Source organism: Bubalus bubalis, chromosome 3 (genome assembly GCF_019923935.1).
Source record: "Bubalus bubalis isolate 160015118507 breed Murrah chromosome 3, NDDB_SH_1, whole genome shotgun sequence".
NCBI lineage: Eukaryota > Metazoa > Chordata > Mammalia > Artiodactyla > Bovidae > Bubalus > Bubalus bubalis.
The window spans coordinates 124,985,163-125,010,371 of record NC_059159.1 but is presented as its reverse complement, the minus strand read 5'-3'; the positions used below and the strand labels follow the sequence as shown (position 1 = coordinate 125,010,371).

Sequence of the window (25,209 nt, the reverse complement as noted above, 5' to 3'; positions counted from 1 at the left end):
CATCCAGTAGCCTACAGATAAGTTACCAAAACAATCCTCAGATCTTCCTTCCACTACAAAAATTATTGACACACACAGTCACACGTGTATTGAACCACTGCATACAGACTGCCGAGTATTTTACGCCTCCCCCAAATCCTTTTAAGATCTGTAAGAGAGCAAATTTCCATCTTTCTGGAAAAAGAAAGAAAAAAAAAAGCTGCCGAGCTGACCTCAGGCAGTGCCTACCCACTCCCCGGCCAAGCTTTTCACATGTCACTCCTCCTCAGCACGCCTGTCTTGGTAACAAACCGTCCTCTGTTCACCTGTCAGTCAATCCCTACGTGTTTCAGCCTTACTTAGCACAAAGCTCGTTTTTTCCTTCAGACCTTCCTGTCAGTGAGGGTCAGAGACCATCAGTGCTGCAAAAGACTGAGAAGCCATTTGGTCACACCCCCTCGATTTTACAGACTGGGAGGTAATCCAGAGGGCGACACAAGGTCACACAGGAAACCAGCAGCAGAGCCAGAACTACAATCCAGATCTCCTGGCACTCTTCTCCGTTATATGACCCTCCTTTCCTTAATTCATCTATTATTTGAACCTAACATGACTTTTTACTGCCTTTCAGGGGTTCCACAGCACTGAATTTCAAACATCATTTTTCAGAAGTCTACCTCCTTTACTCCCATAGTCATCGAGGATTAGGTTTAAATGCTCAAAGATCCTACACACTTGTCTATTTCTCAACAACCACTAATTAAAAAAAACACCAAAGAAACCAGTTCTTTAGTGTGTTTTAACACAGGCTTACAAAGTCTTAATTTACAAATGTAAGCATACAACTAGGCTTTATCAAAGAGGAATGTGTTTATTTCACTTAAATTCTTAAAAATATTTTTTTGCCAGTTGTCACAATGTCCTAATGTAAAAAAGTGTCTTTGAAAAGAAAAGCATGAAAAAACAGACCCAAAATGTTAAGATTTTATTTACAAAGCTTCTTTGTTGTACAGAAAGTAGAAATGCTGTTACAATCTTGGTGTAACTGGTAGCCACGGACAGTTGACTCACCAATCACAGCTATCCACGCTACAGCAAGTCTTACACAAAAACCTAACAAACGCTTACAATTTTGTTGGGGTGAAGTCCCCAAGCTTGGTGGTGGATTTCCAAGAGGGACTAAATGGAGGAAGGTGGAATGTCACAGGAACTATTCTTTGGCTCTTTGGGTGGGTGGGTGTCCTGGGGTTTGTATCACAGCTACCTTTTTTTCCTTTAAAAAAAAAAAAAAAAAAAAGCTACCAAATCCATGTCAGCAGTCCAACCAATACTGAACAGTTCTTTTTTTTGCAGGTTATTGGGGTCTTATTAATCATCTTCTCCTTCATCATCTGTTTCTCTCTTCCTCTTTTCACCTTTCCCGCTTTCTTCCTCTTCTGTACGAGAAAAAAATTCACTTTGAGACATTTGGAAAGGCATATGTATAGTTTGCCTAACTGTTGCAAATGGAAGCAACAACAATAAATTTAATGGTTAGGAGATGAGCTCCTTAAGCCTGTTTTCTCACTAGGAAAATGGGGACAATGGCATTGACTCCATAGGGTTATTCTGAGGATTAAGTGAACCAGTGCAAAGTATTTAGCCTAGAATATGGCAAGACTCAAACTGTAGTTCATATTAACTTTTAAGAGATTTCTTAGACTCTAGGTATTTGAGACACAGAGACTTTCATATTGTTCTGTCTTTTCAACTAGTAAACTCATGATTACTTTTATGAAGTTAACTAAATCTGCACTAAACTGTTTAAAAATCTCCCTGGAGGCAGAGACCAGGCACTGATCACTGCTGTATCCAAAGTAAATTTAGTTCTGAGACAGGCACAGAGCAAAGATGCTGCTGGAAGGTATAAACTCACAGAAAGTGCAGCAAACAATTCAGCGCTCTGAAACTTACACAAGTGTTAAAATCTACTTTTTAACAAACAAGGGTTTCTTTGGTTTTAATTGTGGTGGGGAAAGGAAAACTGGAACAGTGCTATTTATCTATCCTGCAAAGATTACACTCCAATTATTATGAACATAGGCATCTCATGCCTAACAGTAACACAAATGTTGGGGTCTAAAAACACAACATGCGGGGAGTGAGGCCAGGGCCTCCTTCCCTCACACAGGCATTACTAACTGCTGTAAAGCAGGGGATGAGCCACACACACACGAACAGGCCTTTTATCTGTGCCTCTGAAGACCACCAGGGCCAAAGGTATTTTATTTTCTTCTCCATGATTTCAAATTCTGTATTAATGAACACTTCCCTTGATCTTTAACTGAGGGGGACCAAAGTGCATGCCTTAACCCACCTTCATCTTCATCTTCGTCTTCATCCTCATCTTCATCATCTTCATCAACTTCTCCATCATGTCCAAATTCTTCTTCCTAAAAATGTTAAACAGCATACCATTATTAGATTAATTCTGCCCAGCTAAGAAGTACAAAGAAAAATAAGAATTGTCAATAAACTTAACAGTTCATTCAAGGAGAAAACTGTAATGTTACTTTTATCTATTTAAGATACTGAGAGCTGCTGGTTTTTCTTTAATGGGCTTAATTAAAAGTTTTCTTTAAAAACTGCTTTTCAGAAGTATTTTCCAGATGTTTAATTAGTATACAACTTACAATGGATAACTCCAGAATTAATTTTAAAACCTTCAACTTCAAAGCAGGTTTGGACAGAGATTTCTCTTCTTCCCAGATGCGGTGCACTGGGCTTCTCACTGAGTGGCTTCTCTTGTGTGGCACGAGCTCCAGAGCCTGTGGGCTTCAGTAGTTACGGCGCAGAGGCTTAGTTGCTCCCAGGTATGTGGGATCTTCCCAGACCAGGAACTGAACCCATGTTCTCTGCACTGGCAGGTGGATTCTTAACCACTGGACCACCAGGGAAGTCCCTGGACAAATATTTCTATATCCAACCCCCCCCACCACTTTTTAAATAAAATGCTTCATTCAGAAACTTAATTTCATTAGCTACCTACAAGATTATACAAATGCTCAGTCTTATATTTGTACTATAAAAGAACATTTTTTTTTTTTGATGACATCTAATTTTCTTGGCCTGTTTTTACAAATCCCCATTAGGATTAAAGTCACTCCTTTCTCCTATCCTTCTATGGTTAGAAGGATAGCTATGGCTTCTTCTTCAGCTCCTCAGAGATTCTGTTATTACTACGTGTCCCATAAATTAGACCCCCTTCTCTGCTCCTTCAGAGTATGACCACATTTTTCAACTTTGCATCCTTAACTGTTTATCACAGAAGGTACATAATGTACTTATTTCATTAAGCTGGATATACAAGATATACAAGAAGTTTAGACTTGGTGAAGATACCTTTCATTTCAATACAACAAAAGGAAGGACATCTCATCAGTTCTCAATGTTCCCAGCTTTCTCACCCTAATGAATGAATACTCAACTTGTTACTGCCTCCCAAAGTTAAAGGGTCAAAACATACTCTGCAGAGCCAAGCACTGTCTAGTTTAGCATTCAGTAAGCATTCCATTTAGTATTAATACTTACTAAAAGGGGGACAAAAGCTAAATTAGTCAGACCACTATTAGTCTATTTACAAGTATACTAATTTCTTCAGAAGACTTTCTTTTTCAAACAATCCACACTTTAATTACAAGAGGGAAGCAGGGCAGCCAGGAGGTGCACTGACCTCCCCACTGACTTCATCTTCATCCTCCTCCCCTTCTACATCTTCATCTTCATCGTCATCCTCTTCATCATCAAACTCTTCTTCCTCACCATCTTCATCCTCCTCCTTATCCTCATCTTCTCCTTCTGAAAACAGTCCAAAAGGAACACATCAAACACCCTGTGTGTCTCACAAGGTATACCTACTGAGGTGGCAGGGAGCTTTGGGTTGGCCCACAGACAAATGCTGGGCCACACCAATATCAGGGAAAAAACCATGAACCACAGTCACCTCCTTCCTCAAAAGCTGCTAAGGCTCAGCTCTTCTGACCTGAGATAAATAAAATCCAGAGGCCAGGAGTCTTATGTACATTATAATACTTACTGATGAAATGATACAGTGTCTAGAATTTGCTTCAAAATAAGGAAGGGGAGAAGTGGGTAGGAGTGCATGTGTATAAAATAAGATCAGGTATGAGCCAATCACAGCTGAAACTCAGTAATGGGAACCTAATAGTTTTACTGTTATTTCTATCTTTGTCTATGTCTCAAATTCTCCATAGTACAAAGTCACAAAACCCCCAAACAACCAAAAAACCCTCACCAACCTCCTTCTCTGGTGTTAACCTGTTTTACCACAAACCAGCTGTGCAAATCAGGAACCTGGAGAACACCCATAACAACTCCACGACGGGGACAGCGGTGGCGGCCAGGCACCTGTGTCCTGTATCTTTACTGCATTTGGTGCAGGCCCCTAGGCAAGCAGTTCTTACCTCTCCAGGTCCTGGAGCTCACTGTGCTTTCTCCTGCCTCTTCCCTTTCCTTCCTCTATGACTAACACTGGCTCAGCCCTCAAGTCTCAGTTAAACATCACTTCCTCAGGCCAGACCCGCAATCTCAGCTCATATGCTCACACACAAGTACCTGGGTCCTTCTCCATTACTATACACTTTGCTCACTTATCATTATTTATTTAGTTACGATTACTTAACATTTCTCTTCTTAGTAGACAGTAAGCTCCAAGGGGACAGGAACCATGTTTGTTTTTTCTTAAAACTATTTCCTACAGCCTGGCATGCAGGAAACTCTCAAATACTCGCCTGACTGATCCTGCTCTTAAGAACTGCCTTTTACTCGTCAGGTTTCTGCACACAAGTGGCTGCTCTACCCATTTAAGGTGAACTTAAATAGATAACCAGACTGATTTGTAAGAGAAACAGACATCCAGCAGTGAAGGGACTAAGTGAAATGAACATCTGGAACAAGATGAAGCATCCTATTCAGCGTCCTATTCACTTTACCATCTAACATCCCATTCTTTGTGCCTTGTCTCAAATCTGCTGCAAAACAAAACTGTAAAATGTTTCCAGAATACTATGCTACTGATTGTAACCAAGGTTCCTGATGGTGTTCTTCACTTTTCTTGATTACTTCTGCCTTATAAACTTCTATCTTTAAAGAGATATCAAAAATAATACTTCAAATATAGTAATACTGTGAATTCCAGCAACATGAGGAATTCCAGGAAAGTAAATTTTCTTCATGCTGACTGATGTGATAACTAATAGCTCTGCGTCCTCTAAGCCTCTCAGGTGAAAAACCTTTATCCTAAGAGTGACTCTTACTAAATAAGTCACTGTGTAAGGAAAGCACAAGCTAAGCAGGAGGATTAGTTTGGGTAGAAAATTAAGATTCTTAAAGGTAATAGGATGAAAAAACCTTGATCAAATGTCTAAAGTAAAAAGTATATTCTAATTCCATGTTATAGCCAAGATTATTTCCTTTATTAAAGAGAAAATGGAATTCAACATACAGTGCTTTCAAATCATTACCTTTTAAAACCCATATATCAATGGAGAAGGCGATGGCACCCCACTCCAGTACTCTTGCCTGGGAAATCCCATGGACGGAGGAGCCTGGTAGGCTGCAGTCCATGGGGTCTCTAAGAGTCGGACACAACTGAGCGACTTTACTTTCACTTTTCACTTTCATGCATTGGAGAAGGAAATGGCCAACCCACTCCAGTGTTCTTGCCTGGAGAATCCCAGGGACCGGGGAGCCTGGTGGGCTGCCGTCTATGGGGTCGCACAGAGTTGGACACGACTGAGGCGACTTAGCAGCAGCAGCAGCCATATATCAAAAGTAGGAAAGATATTTATATTTGAATGCAAAAATCATGTACCAAGTACCCACTAAGTGCAAGGGCCTGTGAATAAAGAGATAAGAAGATAATCATAGCAAAGTCAGAACAGACAAGAATGGCAGAGTAACAAGTGCTATGAGAAAGGTAAGCGAGGGAATGCTCGGGCACACACAGGAACTCCAGCATCACAAAATGGTTCCCGGAAGTGCTGACAAAGGTGAGATGGTAAGGATAAATAGGCAGTAGTCAAGAAAGGGGAACTGCTAGGAGAAAGGCAAGAGACTTGAGGCAATGGTCGTTTTAGTAAACCATAAACACTCCAAATTCAAAACTAATTAGCTAATAAACCATTGTCTATTTTGAATCATTTGAAGACTTCAAAGTCCTGGTAGTTTAGTCACTAAGTCATGTCCAACTCTTGCAATACCATGGACTGTAGCCTGCCAGGCTCCTCTGTCCATGGGATACTCCAGGCAAGAATACTGGAGTGGGTTGCCATTTCCTTCTCCAGGGGATCTTCCCGACCCAGAGATCAAACCTGGATCTCCTGCATTGCAGGCAGATTCAACATCCTAAGAACCCCAAATTTAACAGAAGGCCTACGTGCATGGATTATTTTTCTTGATAGCAAGAGCATTCAGTGCCCACTCACCTTCATCATCCTCTTCTTCATCCACACCATCCACCTCGGCATCTGAATCTGGGGCTTCACGATCCTCTCGGTCATAGCCATCCAGATAGGTCAGCTGGGGCAGGAGCTTGAAGACACTCTCTCGGTAGTCATTCAGGTTAGTAACCTCACAGTTAAACAGATCCAGGCTCTTCAGACATTCCAACTTTTTCTGAAGAAAAGGATCAAGAAACATACCTCCTAAACCAAAGGAACATAAGCAACAAAAACCATCTCCTAAAATGGTAAAATTCTAGACTCTGAATTCAATAAGCTACTACCTATTCAGCCTTGTACATAGGAAAACATCTCAAGTCCATCGCAATCTTTATGACTGGTCACTAGATTTTTAACTAGTCTTCCCTTCTACCTCTGTCCTCTCAGAGAACTGTTTCCTTTTGGCACTATGAATGAATAATCTTAAGAAATATGAATTTTAAATATTAAATGTGGATCTTTTTACAGTATGAGACAAATCAGAGACTTGAGTAATCAAATGACCAATAAGACCATGCTGGGTTATCAAGCAATCAGTGCTTTTGGGGTGGTAGGAAAATAGGGGAAACATTTTCTTCAGTCATATCAATTCAGCCAGCATCAAGGTCCTTGACATTTCTACTTAGGGACACAGATGCGAAACACTTGAGAACGGAACAAAGTAAAGTACAAGGTGTGGGGATATAAGTATTTTCTGGAAGACAGAAGTCAATGTAAGCTGGGGGACAAGGGGAACTCAGGGTTGAAACTTCGAAAGTAAGAGAAACTTTACACTCTTTTCTTCTTTTTTAGTTTTGGGGGCAAAGACTGATGCTATTACCAGACCTTCCTGATACAAAATTCTTCTGATTTTACCATACCTTAAAGTTTTGTTGCAATACTTCATTTGTTTGAAACCTGTTTCATTATCTAAAATAGTTAAGATCTAAAAACTTGGCCCAGGAAGTTTTCTGAGCAGCCAAACTGATAGGAAAATATCTGTGTATTCTACTCAGATCATTTATTACCTCAGTGTACTAGTATTTCAATACCAGGTCTATTAAGTTTTGATTAAGGGTGAATTAACAGATCGGGAGGGCAGAGGTAGTATTACAGGCAAGTAAGCAGATAGCAACAGAAAGTGACAACAGACCCTCCCAGGGAGGAAACGAGGGAGCAAATGATAAAGAGTGAACACAAAATGTAAACGGCTATGTGGCTCAGTGCCTTTTAAAATAGGGAGTGGGGGTGGGGAACATGGATATATGGATTCATAAACTTAACTTTTCAATGGTTCTGAGTCAATACAAAAAGGTTGGCATTCTCTAAATATTACTAAGAGGATCTCTTTATGAAGTAAATTGCAAAAAAAATAAATGCTGTTTAAAGACTGATGCTTTACTGGGAAATCTACTTCAACGTTCACAAGCACCTGGGAAGATACAGAAATGAAACAAAACTCTGTCTTCAGGATTTGAAGTATCCGTGTAATTGCTGGGAGTTACAAAATGACTTAAAAATCTTTGCTCTAAAGCCGACCTTGGCAAATGACAGTTGGCTGACCCACTCTGGCCTGCCTCTTGTGTTTGTAAACTAGGTTTTACTGGAACACAGCCATGCTCACTTGTTTATGTACTACGTATGGCTTCTTTTGTGCTACAATGGCAAGGTGGAGAAGCTGTGACACTATATGGCCTACAAAGCCTAGAAGATCTACTACCCGGCCCTGCGGAGGCAAGGGTTGCTGACCCCTGCACTCACAAACCTTCATATTCCTTACCAAAAAGGTTCCCACACTGGCTTTATTCTCAGTGAACAGCCCTTGTGAACATAGAGCCAGGCAGGGAACACGGAACAGGGTTATTATAGCAACAGGAAAATGTATTCCTCAAAACACCAATGTGCAGTTATCCACGAGTTTGTAGATCCAATAATGTGCTTATTAAGTTAGTACCTAAAGTCTTAAGAAAGCTGTCCCCGGTCCTGATTGTAGGGAGAATGACTTTTATGTCATGTAGCTTTCAGAATAGGACAGCCCGACCCCAAGAAGTCCAGGTATGACTTCTTGCCAAAGAGGGAAAAAATGCTGAAATACCACACCAGGTAACTGGGGAAACTTTTCTCTTCACAAATATGTTGACACTATACCCCTTACGATAGAACCATGAGTAAATCTGGTAGCTTTCCCACAGAGGCTCAGTATAAAATTCTTCGCTCAAAGGAACGAGCCATTTATTGGTCAACATTATTTCCTAGGAATGGATGTGCAAAATACATACAACTCCCGATCATGCTCAACAGTGCTCCAAGCCCGTTTTCTAACTCTTTTGACTAGCCTAGTACACAGGGCCTCCAAGGCTTTCCAGTTTCTGAAACTCTGAATCGATAACATTTTTTGCTACTTCTTCAGAACGGAACCATTATGAATAACTTGGACATGCTGAACAGTATGCTAGAAAATGAAGTGAAAGCAAATAAACAACAAACCCCAAATAACTGGAGTACTCTAGAACTTTAAAGCGCTAAAACTGTGCTTTAAGACCCCAAATACACTACACACAGATTATTCAGGATCCCAATGTAATATGTAAATACTGCTTAAAAAAAAAAAAAAAAAATCACAACTCTACCATTTCAGAAATTTGGCCTAAAACTAATAGGCTAGCCATAATAAACAGTAAACATTTTATTAACAATAATTTTGCTTGCCTTCTTAGAATTTAGAAGGGCTTTGGGGGATGGTTTGGATGGCCCAGGTCTCTTAAAAAAGGTGTCCAAGGAAGTTTGAATTGATGCCTTCTTTGTCTCTCGATTAATGTCCCTGTAGTAAGCAGAGGCATTCACAATCATTGCATTGACTGTAAGAACTGGGCTCAACGTAGACGGTGTTCAAAATGCATGTGGTTGATGAGGATGAGATGGTGTTTTCCCCACTGAAGAATACTTTCAGAAGTTAAAATGGACCCAACACTTCCCCTCTTCACCTCCTCCTACAGATTTATCCTGAAGTTATAACTTCAGGAAGACCCACCTAGCACCCCCAAGAATTGGAACAGCAAGTTCAGGAGAATAGCAGGAGCTCTGCCTTCCCCAGACAGTCCTGGGTGTGCGGTGCCATGGCTTTGTCACTGGCAGGCCAAGTATGTGACTCTGGACAAGGGATTCAGCTTCCCCTAAGCCTCAGCTTCCTCATGTGTAAAATGAGGGCCATGTTATTTCAATCCATTTTGTAGAAATGTTGAAGATTATTAATGGATAACATACATAAAACATCCACTACCGTGTATGGCACACAGTAGATCTTCCAACAACAGTAAATATTATATAATGATTATTTCTCATATTTCACTGTTTCAGGGGATTAAGACTTTCACTGCCAAAGGGTCCCACTATATAAATCACTTATCAGGTCAGGAACACTCGTGCAAACAATCCCTACACAACGTTTGCTTCTGCTCTGCCTCTGAATGCTAGGACACTGACAACAGCTTCTGATGAAACATCAAAGACTAAGGTTGCCATGAGAATTAGGCAATGGCCAGTGATCTAGCAAGGAAAGGTATGTTCTAGAGACAAGGGGTTCCTGTGCTTACAGTTACTGTGAATTGACAGGGCTGTCACTGAACACACAACAAAGGTTTAGTATAGCCCACGGGACCGAAGGGAGACCATCAGAGCTTAATTTAGTACTGGAACTCCCAGTTTAGGTTTTTTGGGGTATGGAGTAAATTTATACGTTAAAAAGAGAACAGGTTCCAAGGGCAGTAGAAAGAATGGCCTTGGATTTGAATTCCTGCTCACCATTTATTCTAAAGCTGCTGTGTAATTAAACTCAGTCTCCTCATTTCTAAAATAACATCCTCTCTTCTCTGCATTACATGAGGATACAATGGGCAAATGTTAACATCTCTGAATAAGGAAAACTGCAATAAAAGTCTGCTTATACACAAGAAATGTTGACTTGGAGGAAAACAGTGAAAAAGGAGGAAGCCCAGGTGTCTGAGTGTACCTAATAGAAAAAAAGGGGCAAAACATGGAGTAAAGGTGAGCAACAGGCTCCCAACATTTATGAGAAATGAGCTAAATGCACTCCACTTAACGAAACATAAAAACAAGGGTCTTGGTAAACAGTGATTAAATTTACACTGGAATACAGCCTCGATTACTTATTAGGAGAGAAAAAAACTCTTAGTTCCAGCAGGAAATCTTCATTAAAGGAAGTCATAATTTAACTCTTATCTTCCTTTGAAATATCAATATTCTATGCAAATGATAAAAAGTTCAAGTATTTTAATATATTGTGATGTCAGAAAAGATAAGAGACAGCAGAAGGATGCCTTTTCCTCTTGAGTTCTGCTCTGCTGGATCCTGAAAGACAGCTCCTATCTCCTGACTAGCCCCTCTCCCAATTAATGTCTGCAAGTTAAGTCCAATGGAAATACTGACTTTATGTAAAACAGAAAAAAAGAAAGCTGCCACAGGCTTCCTTGGGTGATATGAAAAAAGTCTGAGTTTCATCAGTCTCATTAAAACTGAATTCTACGTCTGTGAACAGAATGTCATGTTTAGGGGAAAAAGTCAAGTTAACAATCTTGAAATCATAGGAATTTCCAGGTGGCATCAAAAGAAGAGAGTCTGTGGGGCTATCCCACCCACCATTAACTGGGAAGAAAACAGAACTAGTGAGAAAGGAAGGAGCCCAAGTATCTGAGTGTACCTATAACAGGGGGGAAAAAAGGGAGGGGGAGGCAAAATTCATGGAGCAAAGGAGAGCAACAGGCCCCCCACATTGCTTCATAAGCTCTTTTCTGGTCACTACAACTTCCACTTAACTAGACCCCCATCAGCACAGCTTCCCAACTTACAAAGTAAGTACATTACCTTATTTTATTCTCAGAACTCCTAAGTGAGATAAGTAAGGCAGGGATCACTATCCTTCCTGCTTCATAAGGGAGGAAACTGAGGCCCAGAGAGAAGAAGCAACTTGCCCAAGGTCACACAACAAAGTCTATAACCCAACTGGCACTTAAATGTAACTTTCCATAGTTTATCCCAGCATGTAAGAGGAGGAGAATTTGGGGGTTCCCATGCAAAGAGTGAGCCAGCTGGAGCTCAAAATTGTGAATCAGAAGACCTAAAACTCACTGGAGCTGCCTTTGGCCTGTTCCATCAAATCAGATGCCCAACCCAATATAGACAGCCTTTTCTATAAAAGTATAGAGTAGCCTGGCCAGTCTGGGGAAAATTTTTTAAGATAAATGTTTAAGGCTATAGTCAATATATGACATTTAAAAAGAACAAAAAAGAAAAGACTTCCCCTTTGAAGTTAGTGGCCACAATAAACAGAGAGGGAGAGCAAAGTCACAGGAACACGTGTAACTAAAGGTTCTGATCTATTACTCTGGACTCCTTTTATAAAAAGTATTATTAAAAAACCACCACCTTCTCAGTTATTATTTCCAGTTATTTCCCTCACAATAAAGAAATATGAAAATGAAAATGACCAAATAAGTCCTGGTTTCCAAATTCTCAATTACTTACCAAAGGTTCCAGGGTGCTGATATCTTTCAGTTTATTTCCACTTAAGTTTAGATGTGTAAGATTTGGAAGTTTTTCTGCTAACATATCCAGACCTCCACAGATTCTATTGTCACTGAGCTCAAGCTGTTAAGAGAAAATGCACACAGCACACAAACACACAGAGAAACAGGTATCATTAAAGTGTTAGAAATAACAAATACAGCTCTCACACACTTACCAAGACCAAATGACCTCTTTTTTACTAGGGCATGTATGTTCATTTTGTTTGATTAAACCCAAATTACAGATCCTAGGAACACTTCAGGGAAGGAGAGATGTGTAAGGATGAGAGAGTTGCATTTTCTTAATCAGCTGCCAATTTTAACAGTTTGGCCCCTAACATCAGTGAATACATTTTCTAACCTAAGAAGTGGGTCAAAACAAATTAGAATTCTTTGAGAAGTTGCCATACGCTATATGTGCCAGGAAAGGTAAGTGCATTCTAAGCAGCTATTCTGTGTGTCAAGCAAAACTCGTGATGCCCACTTGAAACCTAATCTGTTTCTGCACAGTGCTGACTTGCCATGGGGTTCTACATCTGGAAGCCACCAGGGAATGCTGCCCTGAAGGCTACAGGAATGGTACAAGCCCTTAAAGAAGTTCCATGACTTCAAGAAAGGGAATGGGGCAATAGCTTCAGGGCTGGGGAAACCAGTTCCCCAGAGGACACTTCTTACACGAATCTATCACTAGCCTTTATAAGAATTCTAATTTCTTTGCTGCAGGTCAAGTTGAGTGGTAAGTGGTATGCCAATGAAGGAATAAGCCTTCACCAAGGAATATTACAGTGAAAGGAACTGGAGCCTGGAAAAGTAAAGACCCGTTGAGAGCATCTAATTCAAACTCTTTATTTCGAAGATGAGAGAACTGAGGCCAGACAGCTGGTTTCAATTCTACTTTAACTGCCAGCAACCACAATGGTAACTGTATCTAATCCTGACATAGTACTTAAGTGTTAAGTACCCAAGTACTTACGGCATTGCTCGAAGAACTAGAAATCCATGAACTCATTTGATCTCACAATCACCCTATGGGTAAGTAGAATTATTACCCCCATTTACAAATGAGGAAAATGAACCAAGAATAGACTATGCAACATGCCCAAGATCAAACAGCTGTTACAGTGGTGAGCCTATGATTTGCACAGGGAGCCTAGCTTCAGTGCTCCTCCCTATGCTAGGCACCTAGAACAGAATGAAAATTTATGTAATCTAGACTGACATGCAATGAAATGAAGTATACGATGCAGAGCAGAACTCTTAAAAATTTAAATATTCACCAAAAGAAAGAGTTTAAAAGACAAGAAGCCTGTTTAGGTGTTTTTAAGCATTTCAGAAGAGAAAAATACAACATTTCAATACATTTTTTCCCCCTTCTGATGGGCAGTCCAGTAAAATATCTAAAATTTCTCTTGGTTGGTTACAATATCGACATATATAATATTCACAACCTTTTAACATGAGTATCTTAGGGAGGAGAGATAACAAGGCAATCTGCCAAAACATTCAGTGGCATATTTATTTTGAAATGAAATCAATGTGTAATTTAGGAAACGCGTGACATTTCTTTCAGAACCTGCTTCTTGTGACTTTCTGAATAAGTATGACAGTACAGAGACAACAGTAATTCAGGAAAATGTACCAGGGTGCTAGGAAAGCAGAAGGGAACACAAAACACACAGTAGGGACCTGCCAGTATCAGGTTTATGTAGATACAGGCTAAAATGCCATCAGTTACAGAGTTTCCAATGTCATGATAACCTACATAAGCAAAAATGGATTACACTTGAACCTCTAAAGCAGATACCTAACAGAAAAAAAGAAAAGAAATTTACAAATTTAAATATAACAGAATTCTTTTTAATAGCAGAGTTGCCCTGAAACTCATGAGCATTGCCTGAGCATTTAAAACACACAGCACTTCTGGATTTTAATTCATGTATTTAACCAAAAAACAAGTCCTTCTCAAGATTCAAGCAAGCATATAGGAACAGCCTACCTATTTGTTGCCTAAATTGCATTTCAGTTTTCTATGTGTATCTTTCTTAGATGAAGCTTCAACTTAAACTCCCTAATAAAGAGATTAGGTAAACAGTGGAGAATTGTGCAACACTGCCAAGACCACACACATTTTTATATGTAATGGAAAAGGCAGTGGGTTAGCAAATAAGAGCTATGGTTCTAGTTTTGGCTCTAGTACTAAACCACTTCTGTGGGTGGCTTTAGGCAAATTACTGTACCTGTCTGGGTCTGCTGCTGGGTCTGTGCCTATAAACAAGGCTAGAAGATCTTAAGTTTCTTTCAGTTCTGGCAGAGGCTTTGTGACAGGTTAACGCGCCAAGACACAAAAAACGTTTTTCTTGAGAATTTTTTTTTTCTTGGTGCGTGGCAGGGATGGGTGTGTGTGTCTGTTTGTGGGGGGGTGGGGGTGGACAGTATTAGAGAGGATAGCGATTGGTTTATAATTAGACCAATAAAGCCCTAACAATGGACCATTAACTAGCCAAGGGAAATACAGCAGTTTTGTTTAAGTGAATTCTCAGTCAGTCACAACACATTTTAAACTCCCTAGTCATTAAGAATTACATAATGGATTTGAAATATCATAGGCTACAAATCTGAAAGGTCTATACTTAAATCCTCCCTTAATCAACATTAAACATGAAAAGCAGGAGGAACCCATGATTCCTAAACCAGAGCATACTAAGAACAAAATGTAGTTACATTACAGCAACAAATCCATAACAATTACTGAGTACTAAATTATTCATCATAACTATTTATTGAGCATCCAACATGTATTATTTCCAAACATTATAGCAATTTCGCAAGATCAGGTGGTATCACCAGTTTACGGGTGAGGAAACTGAGTCTTAGAGAGATTACATAACCTGAGAAAGATTCACCCATCTGGGAAATGACAGAGCTGGATGGAACACTGAGTTCCATATCTGCCCAGTTACAAAGGCCATGTGCTCTCTGCTACACTAAATGCTTCCTTACAGATAGAATTGTTTATTTTTCCCTTCCCCAGAATGGTTCTCTTCTATTGTTAAAAGAAAAAGCACTTACCTTTTTCAATTTAGGTAGTTTGGGAAGATTTGAAACTGAAATCAAGCCTACATTTATTAAACTGAGGAACTCTAAGTTCACAAATTCAGCTGTTAAGCCCTCAATTTTCCCATCATTTGATTTGCAGTTGTCCAGGACAAGTTCTCGAACCTGTAGGTGACAAAGCAGGGAAGAAAAGCTTTCAAAAACATACAGAAAACAAAGAACAATGCAAAACCTCCAACCATAAATACCCAACAAATCACTCACATATAGGGGCAGCCTCTACTTAGACCCAGATCATAGTTATAAATAAATGAAAAAAATGATTAAGCCTTTAATAACAATATTCTAATAGATATCAAGGGTGAAATGTCACACCATGGTTACAAATAAAGATTTTAACTCTACTTTCCAGACAGAAACTACAGCTCTTAAGATGTTAAGTGAAGAAACAATACCCCCTACCCTTTAGTCCTTTTCCCAAGTCTGTTCCAAGAGGCGCTTTAACTACAAGTGCAGGAGAAGATACCCACCCCTCTTCTCGGCCCATCCCACCCATAAACTCTAGGCCACAAGGCCCAGGAGACTGACACAAGAAGAAGAAAACTTCACTTTTCCAGCAAGGTCACTAAGAGATTGTGGCTACAGGTTTCTGGACTAACACACTTCTACCTCTGGTCTCATTAATCCTTACTAAGATTATCCTGACACTTGGAAAAGACCAAGATGCAAGAGCTCTTAAATTCAAAACCAAGATCATTTTGTTTTATATGTAAAAAAGCTATTTCTAGGAAGAGAACAGTTAGCTATTAGATTCCTTTTTCAGGCCACAAAATCTCCTCCTTTAGAGGTCCTGAAATTCAGAATTCAAACCCATCCAAGAGTATCACGTGTGAAAATTCTGAATACTGATTATTTAATAAAGTCTACTGTGTAAATATCTACCATGCTAATCTCTATTGCCGTTCTTGCTCTGTGGTTGACTCTGACACTTCCCAGTTTTAAACACGTTTTGATAAATTTACACGGATGCAAATAAGTTTTAACTGCCAAAGGCATTCTTGCAGTAAATCTAACACATTTAATGGCATTAATGAGTAATCAAACATGTATGAGATGCTGATAGCTCTAAAATGAAAATAGGAGTTAGTATCTTTATCCTCCCATATAAAATCCAAAGATACCACTCTAGTAATGGCTAACATTTATGGAGAATTAACTCATTATTCTTTTTACCACCATACCCCCCCTCCCCCCAATTACAGAGAAGGAAACAGATTTAAGAGAGTCAGGGATACCCACACCACCACAACTTCTCACTCGCTACTACTCTACTTCCTCTTTAGAAGCCTTGCTCTCAGGATGCACACAGGGCCATTACATCTTTTTGTTTCTTTCTTCCCTTCCTTCCACTTTTCTCTTTATGGACAGTCTTCCGTCTTCTGATAAAAATTAGCCTATCTGAAAACTTAAGGTAAACTGAGGAGAGCTGGGCACCAGAGACAGATGCTTAGGGTCAATTTCTAGCCCTGCCATTTACAACCTCTGTGACCTTAGGCAAGTCACTTAACCTATCCATGCCTCAGTGTCCTCAAGGTGAAGTAGAACTGTTGTAGAAAGTAGTGCTTTAGCCACAGTGAAAGCTGAGAAAATACCTCTGGGAAAAGGTGTAGAATGACAAGGACCTTTGTGGTTTACTTTATTCCTGTCTGTACTAAATCTTCTACAAACATGTCTCTCTTTTGCATTAAAAAAAGGAAAACCAAGAAATCGTTAAAAAAAAGTCAACTGTAACTACCCACCAACCTAAGCAGTATACTGCAATATAACTAAATATTTCCATTTGATTTGGGGGTTTTCTATGACTATATCTGACAGAGAATCCAAAAATGTTATACAGAATGACACCAATATGCCAAAAGCCAAATAAGGAGGAATTTAGATGGCCATTTTGTCTCCCAGCTCATGGGTGAAATCACCTCTTGGACATTTTTCTCAACTGGTAAAATTCCGCTTTAATTAGAGTCAAAGAGAACAAGTCTGCTGAAGCAAACAGCAGAATAGGAATCAAGAAAAAGAAACTGGTAGGGAAAAAAAGATGTTAAAGTGGTCCAAATCTGCAAACCAAACTGTTGGGTCTGAAAGAAGATGGAGAGGAATTAAGGTTCTGGTTTAAAGAAATGGGAACTATGCAACTGGATGGAAATAGGAAGGAACAGCTTTGGGCGCGGGAAGGGGAGCAGGTATGTAATGAATACCAAGTTTAAGGTTCTCATGAAAAGTCCAGGTCAAAGTATCCCCAAGGAGTTGGACAGGATAATTTGGAGTTCAAGGTTTAAGTTCTGTATTTGGAAGTCACCAGAGCAGAGAATAGTGGAAGGATGGAATTCCTACGAAAAGAACCAAGGATGGAATCCTGGGGATCCTGCAAAGGAAACTTGAGAAGAATGAGTAGTAGTAGTACCCAAATGTGAAGCATTACTTTCAAACACGTAGAAAGGCTTATAAAATAAGGCATAAGAAGCTACTGGGGCAAGGGGGAGGATTAAAAAAATTAGATAATTTGTCCATCAAGGAGAGACATCTCCAGGAGACACTGGGGGATGAATACATAAAATATTTTCATTTATGTAACCTGTCACACATTCACTTTCTTATATTCTTCTCAGGGAGTAAAAGTGACTGTCCTGGGAACTCTTCCATAATCTTATCTAACACTTTTACAATGAGATTATTGATCTATTAAAAAAAATTAAGGTTAAAAACAGTCAGTGCTAGATTTTAAATTTCATCAAGCATCACAATGGCAGGGTCATGCCTATTTTAGTTACCATTATATTCTCGGAGTTGGTGATGGACAGGGATGCCTGGCGTGCTGCGGTTCATGGAATTGCAAAGAGTCGGACACAACTGAGCAACTAAACTGGATATTCCAATGTGAGAAAGAGCATTTACAACAGTCAAACACGGAAAAACTGGCATAGGAACTTGTGTCAGGATTGTAGAGGACTGAGGAAAGGATGAAAACAGGAAACCTGGATATAGAAAGAAACTACTTTCTGATGATAGGCATAATCACATGCAAAGAATGTTGCTGTTTGTCACTTAATATTTTGGGGTTTTTTTTCAGTCTTTGTATATTTTAAATACAGTAACATGGAACAGTATTACTTAATTAACAACTATACTTTTTAATGTCTAAAGAAATTAAAAGGTATGATGTAACATAAATTACAATACTCCCTAATGAACATGTTACCCAACTTTCCCTATTATAAATAATGTCATGCTATCTTTTTATGTGAAATTTCTTTTGTAATAAGGATTATCTCCTCACAATCTATTGCTAGGTGAAAAAACAAACATCAGAATCTTTTGAGTTACAAGTTCTTTATCTTAAAATGACAATCAACCTCTCTCAAGCTTTTTCTGTTACCTTTCTTGATATATGGAAATTCTAGGTATATGCATATAGTTACCTTTTTCTTGAGCATATTGGTTTTACCCTGAGGGAAAAAACCAAATACCCCAAAATAAATAATGACAAAAAAGCAGACAAGTCATAAAAAGGTAATCAGTAAACAAACTCATTTGTTTACAACAAATCATAAAAGATACGTATTAAAAATGAGATGTCATTCTACTCTCTCGAGGAGGGAGAAGAGATAGGATAAGAAAAGGAGCTGGTAAGTTTACAAGTGGGGAGTGAGAAGAAGTCAGGGAATACATACCTGAGACCTTTAATTTTCTCCATGAGTAGGAGGAAACGATTTATTGGGGTGAGTACAGGGAAGGGCTGTATGGCTCAGCAGTGAAGTCATGTCCCTGAACTTTTCCAGCAAGGCTAAGGATGTAGTAAAGAAATGTGTTAACCCCAGAACAAAGTACAGAGTCACAGCAAGAAGATGAGCCACAAAAAAGCACACAGCAGAGTGGAAATTACTGCAGAAAGCAGAGACCAAAGGAGGGTTCACTTAGGGCTGTGCCCAAGGATGACAGGCCTGGAAAGCCTGCCATAAGCACCCTTCTAGCCAGCCTAAAGTTCTAAACAGGACTTTGAGGGAAAGGTGTCTGTTCTCAGGCATTATGTCAGCAGCATATGAGATTAACTGGGCCTTCCCTCTCCCTGAAGGCCTTCCTGAGTGTGACAGGATCCAGAATACCTTACAAGAGAGGGTGTACGGGATGGGGGACGTATGTCGTCACTGCCTCCTGATATAGACCGAGAATAAATGGGAGGTTCGAATCAAGGGAAAACAGCCCTAGTTTTCCTCCTTATGTCCCAAACCCTCCCAGGAGGGAATGTTGGCAGGCAATTGTACATCTGTGTGTACCACTTACCACTATTTGATCCAAGGCACAGTTACTTGGTCTTCTGCTTGAAGATACATGACAACTTTGGGGGCCAAGTTCACTCTTCCTCATCCCTTATTTTCCAACTAAATTAGTTCTTTTTCCTCAAACACGAATTTAAGGTAAACACTTAAGAACTAAAAACAAAAATCCAAACTATTTCCTACGCAACTTTTTAGTTTTCCACAGCTATCAGCAAAGCTGATACTCTAGTTTTCCCATGAAAATTGAAATACATGGTAGCCAAATTACAGAGATTGGGGCTAGGAGCCACAGAGGAGATCAAGGAATTTTCCTTTCATCCTGTCCACTTGGTCTCATTTCCCATTTCCCTGGCTGGTGGTGGTTTAGTCGATAAGTTGTGTCTGACTCTTGGGAGCCCATGGACTGTAACCCACCAGGCTCCTCTGTCCATGGGATTTCCCAAGCAAGAATACTGGAATGGGTTGCCGATTCCTTCTCCAGGGGATCTTCCTGACCAAGGGATCACACCCGCATCTCCTGCACTGCAGGCTGGTTCTTCACTGAACAAGCTACCTAGCTACTCTTGGAGTGACCTTCCCCAATTATCAGTTACAACAGTTATAAGAGGGGGAAAAGACAATATGGAGAATTAAAGATCATTAAGTTATCAATTATTTTAGTTAGAAAATAAATGGTTATTATAGTGAGTGAAATAATCCAAACACATGAAAAGTAACTCTTGCCATCCTTGACAATTTCCATCTTTCTGAGTTAACCAACCTTCAGACCTTCCACCCTGCTACTATTTTAAAAGAATGCTAAATGACAATAGAACATTAGTAGTACTGAAATATGTTTGAGTGGCAAAACTGCCTGTATGAAAGAAAGAAACACTCATCCTACTGGTGGGGAGGTAAAAAAGAGAACCATTCTAAAAAGCAATTTGGCAGAGATTCACATTACAAAATGTTTGTTACAATACTAATTAAAACAGCAAAAAACTTTCTAACCACCTAATGAGGATGGTTAAATTATGATCTATGTAGACATTAACAATGCAAGACAGATGTTTACTATACTTTAACAAGGTGTTATATTCATTAATCGCAAGATCCAAGTTCGGAAAAAACTTTTCCTGTGGACTATACCAGAATATCTTGGTGGTAGAATGGGTGTTTGTGAGATTTCTGTTTTTTGTTTTTTTGTTTTTTGTTTTTTTTTTTTTAAGTTTTTTAAATCTATATCTACTATTTTTTTAGCTTATCTGTATCTAATTTTTCATTCAATGAAGCTGTAAACTAAAGAATACAAGAAATATATATCCTATATAATACAAGAAAAAGAACCCAATTGGCTGCCATGCAGCAAATCTGAATAAGCCCTTGAGTTTAAAATCATGACACAATAAATGCCAAAAGTTGGGGGAAAGGTTTTTCCTGCGTTATAGACTTTTTTTTTTCTTCTTTAAAAGGCCACTGCCATGTGGCATGCAGGATCTTAGTTCCCTGACCAGGGTTCAAACCCATGCTTGTGCATTGGAAGCATGGAGTATTAACCACTGGACCATCAGGGAAGTCCCCTCACATTATGTATTTTAAAAAAATTTTTTGTCAGTATCTTGGGACTAAGGAAAAAGTATGCTTATTTGTGGAATATAAAATGTCTCAGTTTAGCATACAGGCCACCCGTGTTCCCACCAGCTGCACAGACTTTCTAACTTTGAACAGACTGGAACATCAAGGACAGATGTTCCTAGATTCATTGAGGTGCTCGTAACAGTGGCATGTCTGGCATAATAGGAAAATGACAGCCTCACATAAAGACATTTTTTCCTCCTATTCTGGTATATATCTAAATTCCAGATCCAGATCCAGACTGTATCAGTATCTCATTACTGCACGTGTCTCTTTCCACATCTGACAGTACCATCAATTTCTGTGGTGTACCTGGCATGTTCTAGTGCTATACAATTTGCTCTCAATGAAACAACTGACAACACCAATATTTTGTATAAAATAATTCTTACCCTTTGCCTGTATTTTAAAATAGTGATCACTATTCTTTTTGAAGATAACTTTATAAAGTGTTACCAGGGCCTTCTTCAAACTTCCAAATAAAAAAATAAAAACAGGATTCATGTTGATGTATGGCAAAACTAATACAATATTGTAAAGTAATTAGCCTCCAATTAAAATGAAAAATTAATAAAAATAAAAACAAAGAAGCCGTACTCACAGAAAAAAAAAGCTCATCTGATCTTCAAACAAAAACACTGAAGATCAAACTCCACTTACCCTCCTCAGTCTTTCATCTCACTCGATGACATCAAGGTCAACCAAGGAATATACTGTTGTGCATTTAAAAGCCTCTTGTCTTATACCAATAGGTTTACAAGAGACAGGATTCTTCCTCTTTTCCCAGATGAAAAGAGTCTACAGGATCCCAGAGGTCAAGCCTAATCTAACAGCTGGCTCCCCAACACACATGGAGCCCCGTGACTAGCTGACTTAGAATCATTCTGTAACTTCTCACTTACCTTAAAGATGATGCTTTTGTGCAAAACATTTTTAAATTAAAAAAATTTAAAAACCTAAAGGTTTTTTAAAAACCTAAGCCTTACTCAGTATCCCTTAAGTCCCTAGGGGAGCCATTCTTACCCCACAATCCTGGTTGGCTCCCAAGGCACTCTCCCAAGGCCCCTAACTTGCACAATGCAACAGGCCCCACCCGGTTCTGAGGCTTCAGGAGGGAAGGGGCTGCTCTCTGCCTCATTCACACTGCTTTTTCTGGCCCTGCCATACTGTTGGCACATAAGTATTTATTTAATAAAACCCGTGGGTTACAGTAGGAGAGTGAAGTCCAATAAAGTAGCCAATAGTCACTTGTGGCTTGAGTACCTGATATGTGAACAGTGCAACTGACAGACTAACCTTTTAAGTTAAATAGCCACACGACTTTAGGCTGTTTTCGACAAAAGGGCAAGGCTTAAGTTGATTTCTTGAGAAATTAACACGTGCACATGTATATGTATTTTTAAAAGCAGTAATTAGTTATTTCAAATTCAAAAAAATCCATATACAACCAGCCCAGTTGTGTTTCCCAGAAGGAACAACGGTGCTCTTGGCTGAGTATTTTAATAGTGCTTTATGCACATTCGAAGAATTCAAATGTTACATTCTAAGGCACTGTGAAGATTCTTGTGTATTTTCTTTTGGAAAATTTGGCTAAATCAAATACCTCCATATTCTACTGACTTGGAACTACGCAGTAATAATTCAAACGTCTTAAATTAACAACGCCTCAAAATGAGATCACAACTCTGCAAGTTTACGGTGTGAAGAAGCTTAACAGTTCAGGATACTAGCACGTGGCCGAAACAAAATGTCTGACTGACGGACGGAAGGGACGACCGCGGTTAAACCTCAACCTTAAAACTCGGGAGGACGGAATCGAGACGCTCACCCCTCGAGGTCCTCCAGGGACGAGTGGGGAGGCCACGAGGTGCCACAACCCCGCACTTCATTTGTGGGGACCTCAGGGATTCAAAACCTCGTGCGCACAAGGGAAGGCCGGGTTGACAAATTTCCACAAGTGGGCAACTTGTTACCCACAACTCTCTGGTTGCACGAAGCGAGCCCATCGCCAGCCCGGGCGGAGATGGAAGGACTCCTCATGGGCTGCCCCGGGGACAGAGGACGCCACTCACCCGAAAAGGGGGTTTGGCAGAGGTGCGGCCCCCCGGCGAGGGCCGCAGGAAGCTGCTCTAGTTCGCGAGGAGGACCAGGGGAAAAGAAAGACGGTTCTTAAAAGGCCCACCCGCCGCGGCAGGCGAGTGCTGGCCTCGGTCGACAGCCTGTAGCACGTGCGGAGGCAGAGGCCTCCCGGCCCGAGAGCCCAGCCCAAACCCGTCAGTACCCCACTCCACTAGACGCCCGACTCGGGCGGAGGCGGCCGCCTGGCGTTGCCCTTTTAAGAAGGGGGGAGGGGACGGCAGTGCGCCCAAGAGATGAGTCGGCGGCCGCCGGAGCGCGCAGCTCCCGCCAGAACGAGCCGAGCCCTGGCGAGGCGGGCGCCAAACAAGCCGCAAGCTCGGCCTGGCGAGCGGCGGCCCACAGCCACCGCCGGGACAGACGAGCGGGGCCTGGCAGGCCGAGCCAGCATGTTGGCTCACGCGGCGGAGGGAGACGAGTGCTAGCCAACATGGCGCTGTGTCGGCTTGTGGCGCGCCCGGGCTGACGCGAGGAGCCGCCGCCCGCCCACACCGAGGGGCCAGCCTCCCGGGCAGGGGCCCCCGGACTCCGCCGCCGCGGCGCGGGGGGAGGGAGAAGCCGTCTACGCCACAACGGCCGGCCCGGCCGAGCGACGCCCGCTTTGGGAGGCCGGGACTGGGGAAGGCCGGGGGCGAAAGGGGAGCGAGAGAAATGGGGGAGAAAGTTTTATTTTTAGGCTTGAAAAATGGCGGGAACCGCGTCCTTTTTTCAAACTTAGCCCGGGGAGGGGCGGCGGTTGCGCCACCTACGCCGCCCGGCCTCGCCCCTCCCCCGCTCCGCGCGCGCCCAGCCGCGCCCGCTCTAGCCCCCTGGCGCCCGAGGGGGCTTCCCGTCCCCCTTAGAGGCGAAGAACCCCCTACTCGCCCTTCGGCCCCTGCCCGAGTCCGGCCGGGGCCAACCGCTAGGCCTGGCCTGAGGAGACCCTCCCCCGCCCCCCACCCCACCCCGAGCCCCTTCCCCCGCCGGCCTGGGGCGCGCGGAGCCCAACCTGGCCCGCAGCGGGCCCGGCTCCGGCTGGCCGCGCGGCTCCTCGGCAGGCCCGACCTCCGCCCGGCCGCGCATCCCGGGAGGCTGCAAACATGGCTCCCAGCGTTACACAATCCCCTCCTCCCTCCCTCGCTGCCGGCCACACGCACACGCGCTCCTCAGGGAAAGGACCCCGGCGGGCGAGGAGCTCAAAGTTTGCTTTCCCCTACCCCACTGCCTTCCCCGTACGGCCGCGGGCAACCGCGGGCGTCAAAGAGTTAATCCCCGCGCGCTCGCTCCCCCCTCATCGCCCGCCCGCCTTCCCCGTCCGAGCCCGCGAGCTGCGCTCTTCCCCGCGCCGGGGCCGGCAAACCCGCGGTCCGGGCCCCGCAGGTGGCCACCATTACATGCAAGTCATCGGGGGGAGAGGGCGCCCGAAGGGGGTCTGCTTACAGCTGCCGGGGTCCGGTTCCTCAGCTCCAGGTGGATCCTCCTCTTCATGTCCATGTTTCTCTCTCTTCCCCCCTCTTCAAACTTAACTTTCCGCGGCGGGGGCGGAGGGGGGAGAGGCGTCCCAGCCTGCGCAGCGAGGGCCCGTCGGAAGGGGTCTGCTCGAGGCAGAGGCCGACGGCGCGGTCCTGGGTGGCGGGCGGCGTGCGGGCAGGCGAGCGGAGCCCCCGGAGCCAAGTTACTCGCGGGAGCGGAGAGAAACCATGGAGGGAAAAGGGGGCTGGAGCGCAGCTCTGGTCTCACTACCGCCGCCCCCGGCCGCGGTCCCGCACTGCGCTTAAACCGGCGACGCGGCGCGGGTGGCTGCTCGGCTCGACTCGGCCCCGCGCGGCGCCGCTCGGCTCGGCAGCCGCTGTGCACCAAGGACGGGGCGGGGAAGAGGCGCGGCGGGAGGGGCGGAGGCTGGGGGTGGGAGAGGGAGAAAGGCGCAGCCCCGGGGACTGGAGCGACTTACTCCCGCCCTCCGATCGTACGTGGGGTGGCTGATGTAAGACCCGCCTGGGGGCTTCCCCGCCTGCCGCTGAGTTGAGACCGTGGGGTCCCTCCTCCACGCGT

General features: G+C 42.3%; 1 protein-coding gene across 2 annotated transcripts; it reads right to left on the bottom strand.

Moving 5' to 3' along the window:
• Positions 1 to 949: 949 nt before the first annotated feature.
• On the bottom strand, positions 950 to 24,994 carry ANP32B (acidic nuclear phosphoprotein 32 family member B). Of its 2 annotated transcripts, none has more exons than XM_006063454.4 (7): positions 24,598 to 24,994; positions 15,110 to 15,259; positions 12,000 to 12,122; positions 6,465 to 6,654; positions 3,692 to 3,816; positions 2,336 to 2,411; positions 950 to 1,415 (listed from the first exon to the last, which is right to left on the bottom strand). In XM_006063454.4, exons 1-7 carry the CDS (start codon positions 24,649 to 24,651, stop codon positions 1,348 to 1,350), a joined length of 786 nt encoding a protein of 261 aa, XP_006063516.1. In that variant the 5' UTR covers positions 24,652 to 24,994; the 3' UTR covers positions 950 to 1,347. The 2 variants fall into 2 exon arrangements, with proteins under 2 accessions (XP_006063516.1, XP_006063517.1); XM_006063455.4 differs by lacking the exon at positions 24,598 to 24,994 and adding an exon at positions 24,167 to 24,299.
• Between the last annotated feature and the right edge of the window lie 215 nt (positions 24,995 to 25,209).

Coding starts and splice junctions, on each gene's coding strand:
- ANP32B (XM_006063455.4), bottom strand. CDS start 24,259: ATGTTTGCAGCCTCCCGGGATGCGCGGCCGGGCGGAGGTCGGGCCTGC. Junction 12,123..15,109: donor AACTACCTAAATTGAAAAAG/GTAAGTGCTTTT, acceptor TTCTCTTAACAG/CTTGAGCTCAGTGACAATAG. Junction 3,817..6,464: donor TGAAGAAGAGGATGATGAAG/GTGAGTGGGCAC, acceptor GACTGTTTTCAG/AAGGAGAAGATGAGGATAAG.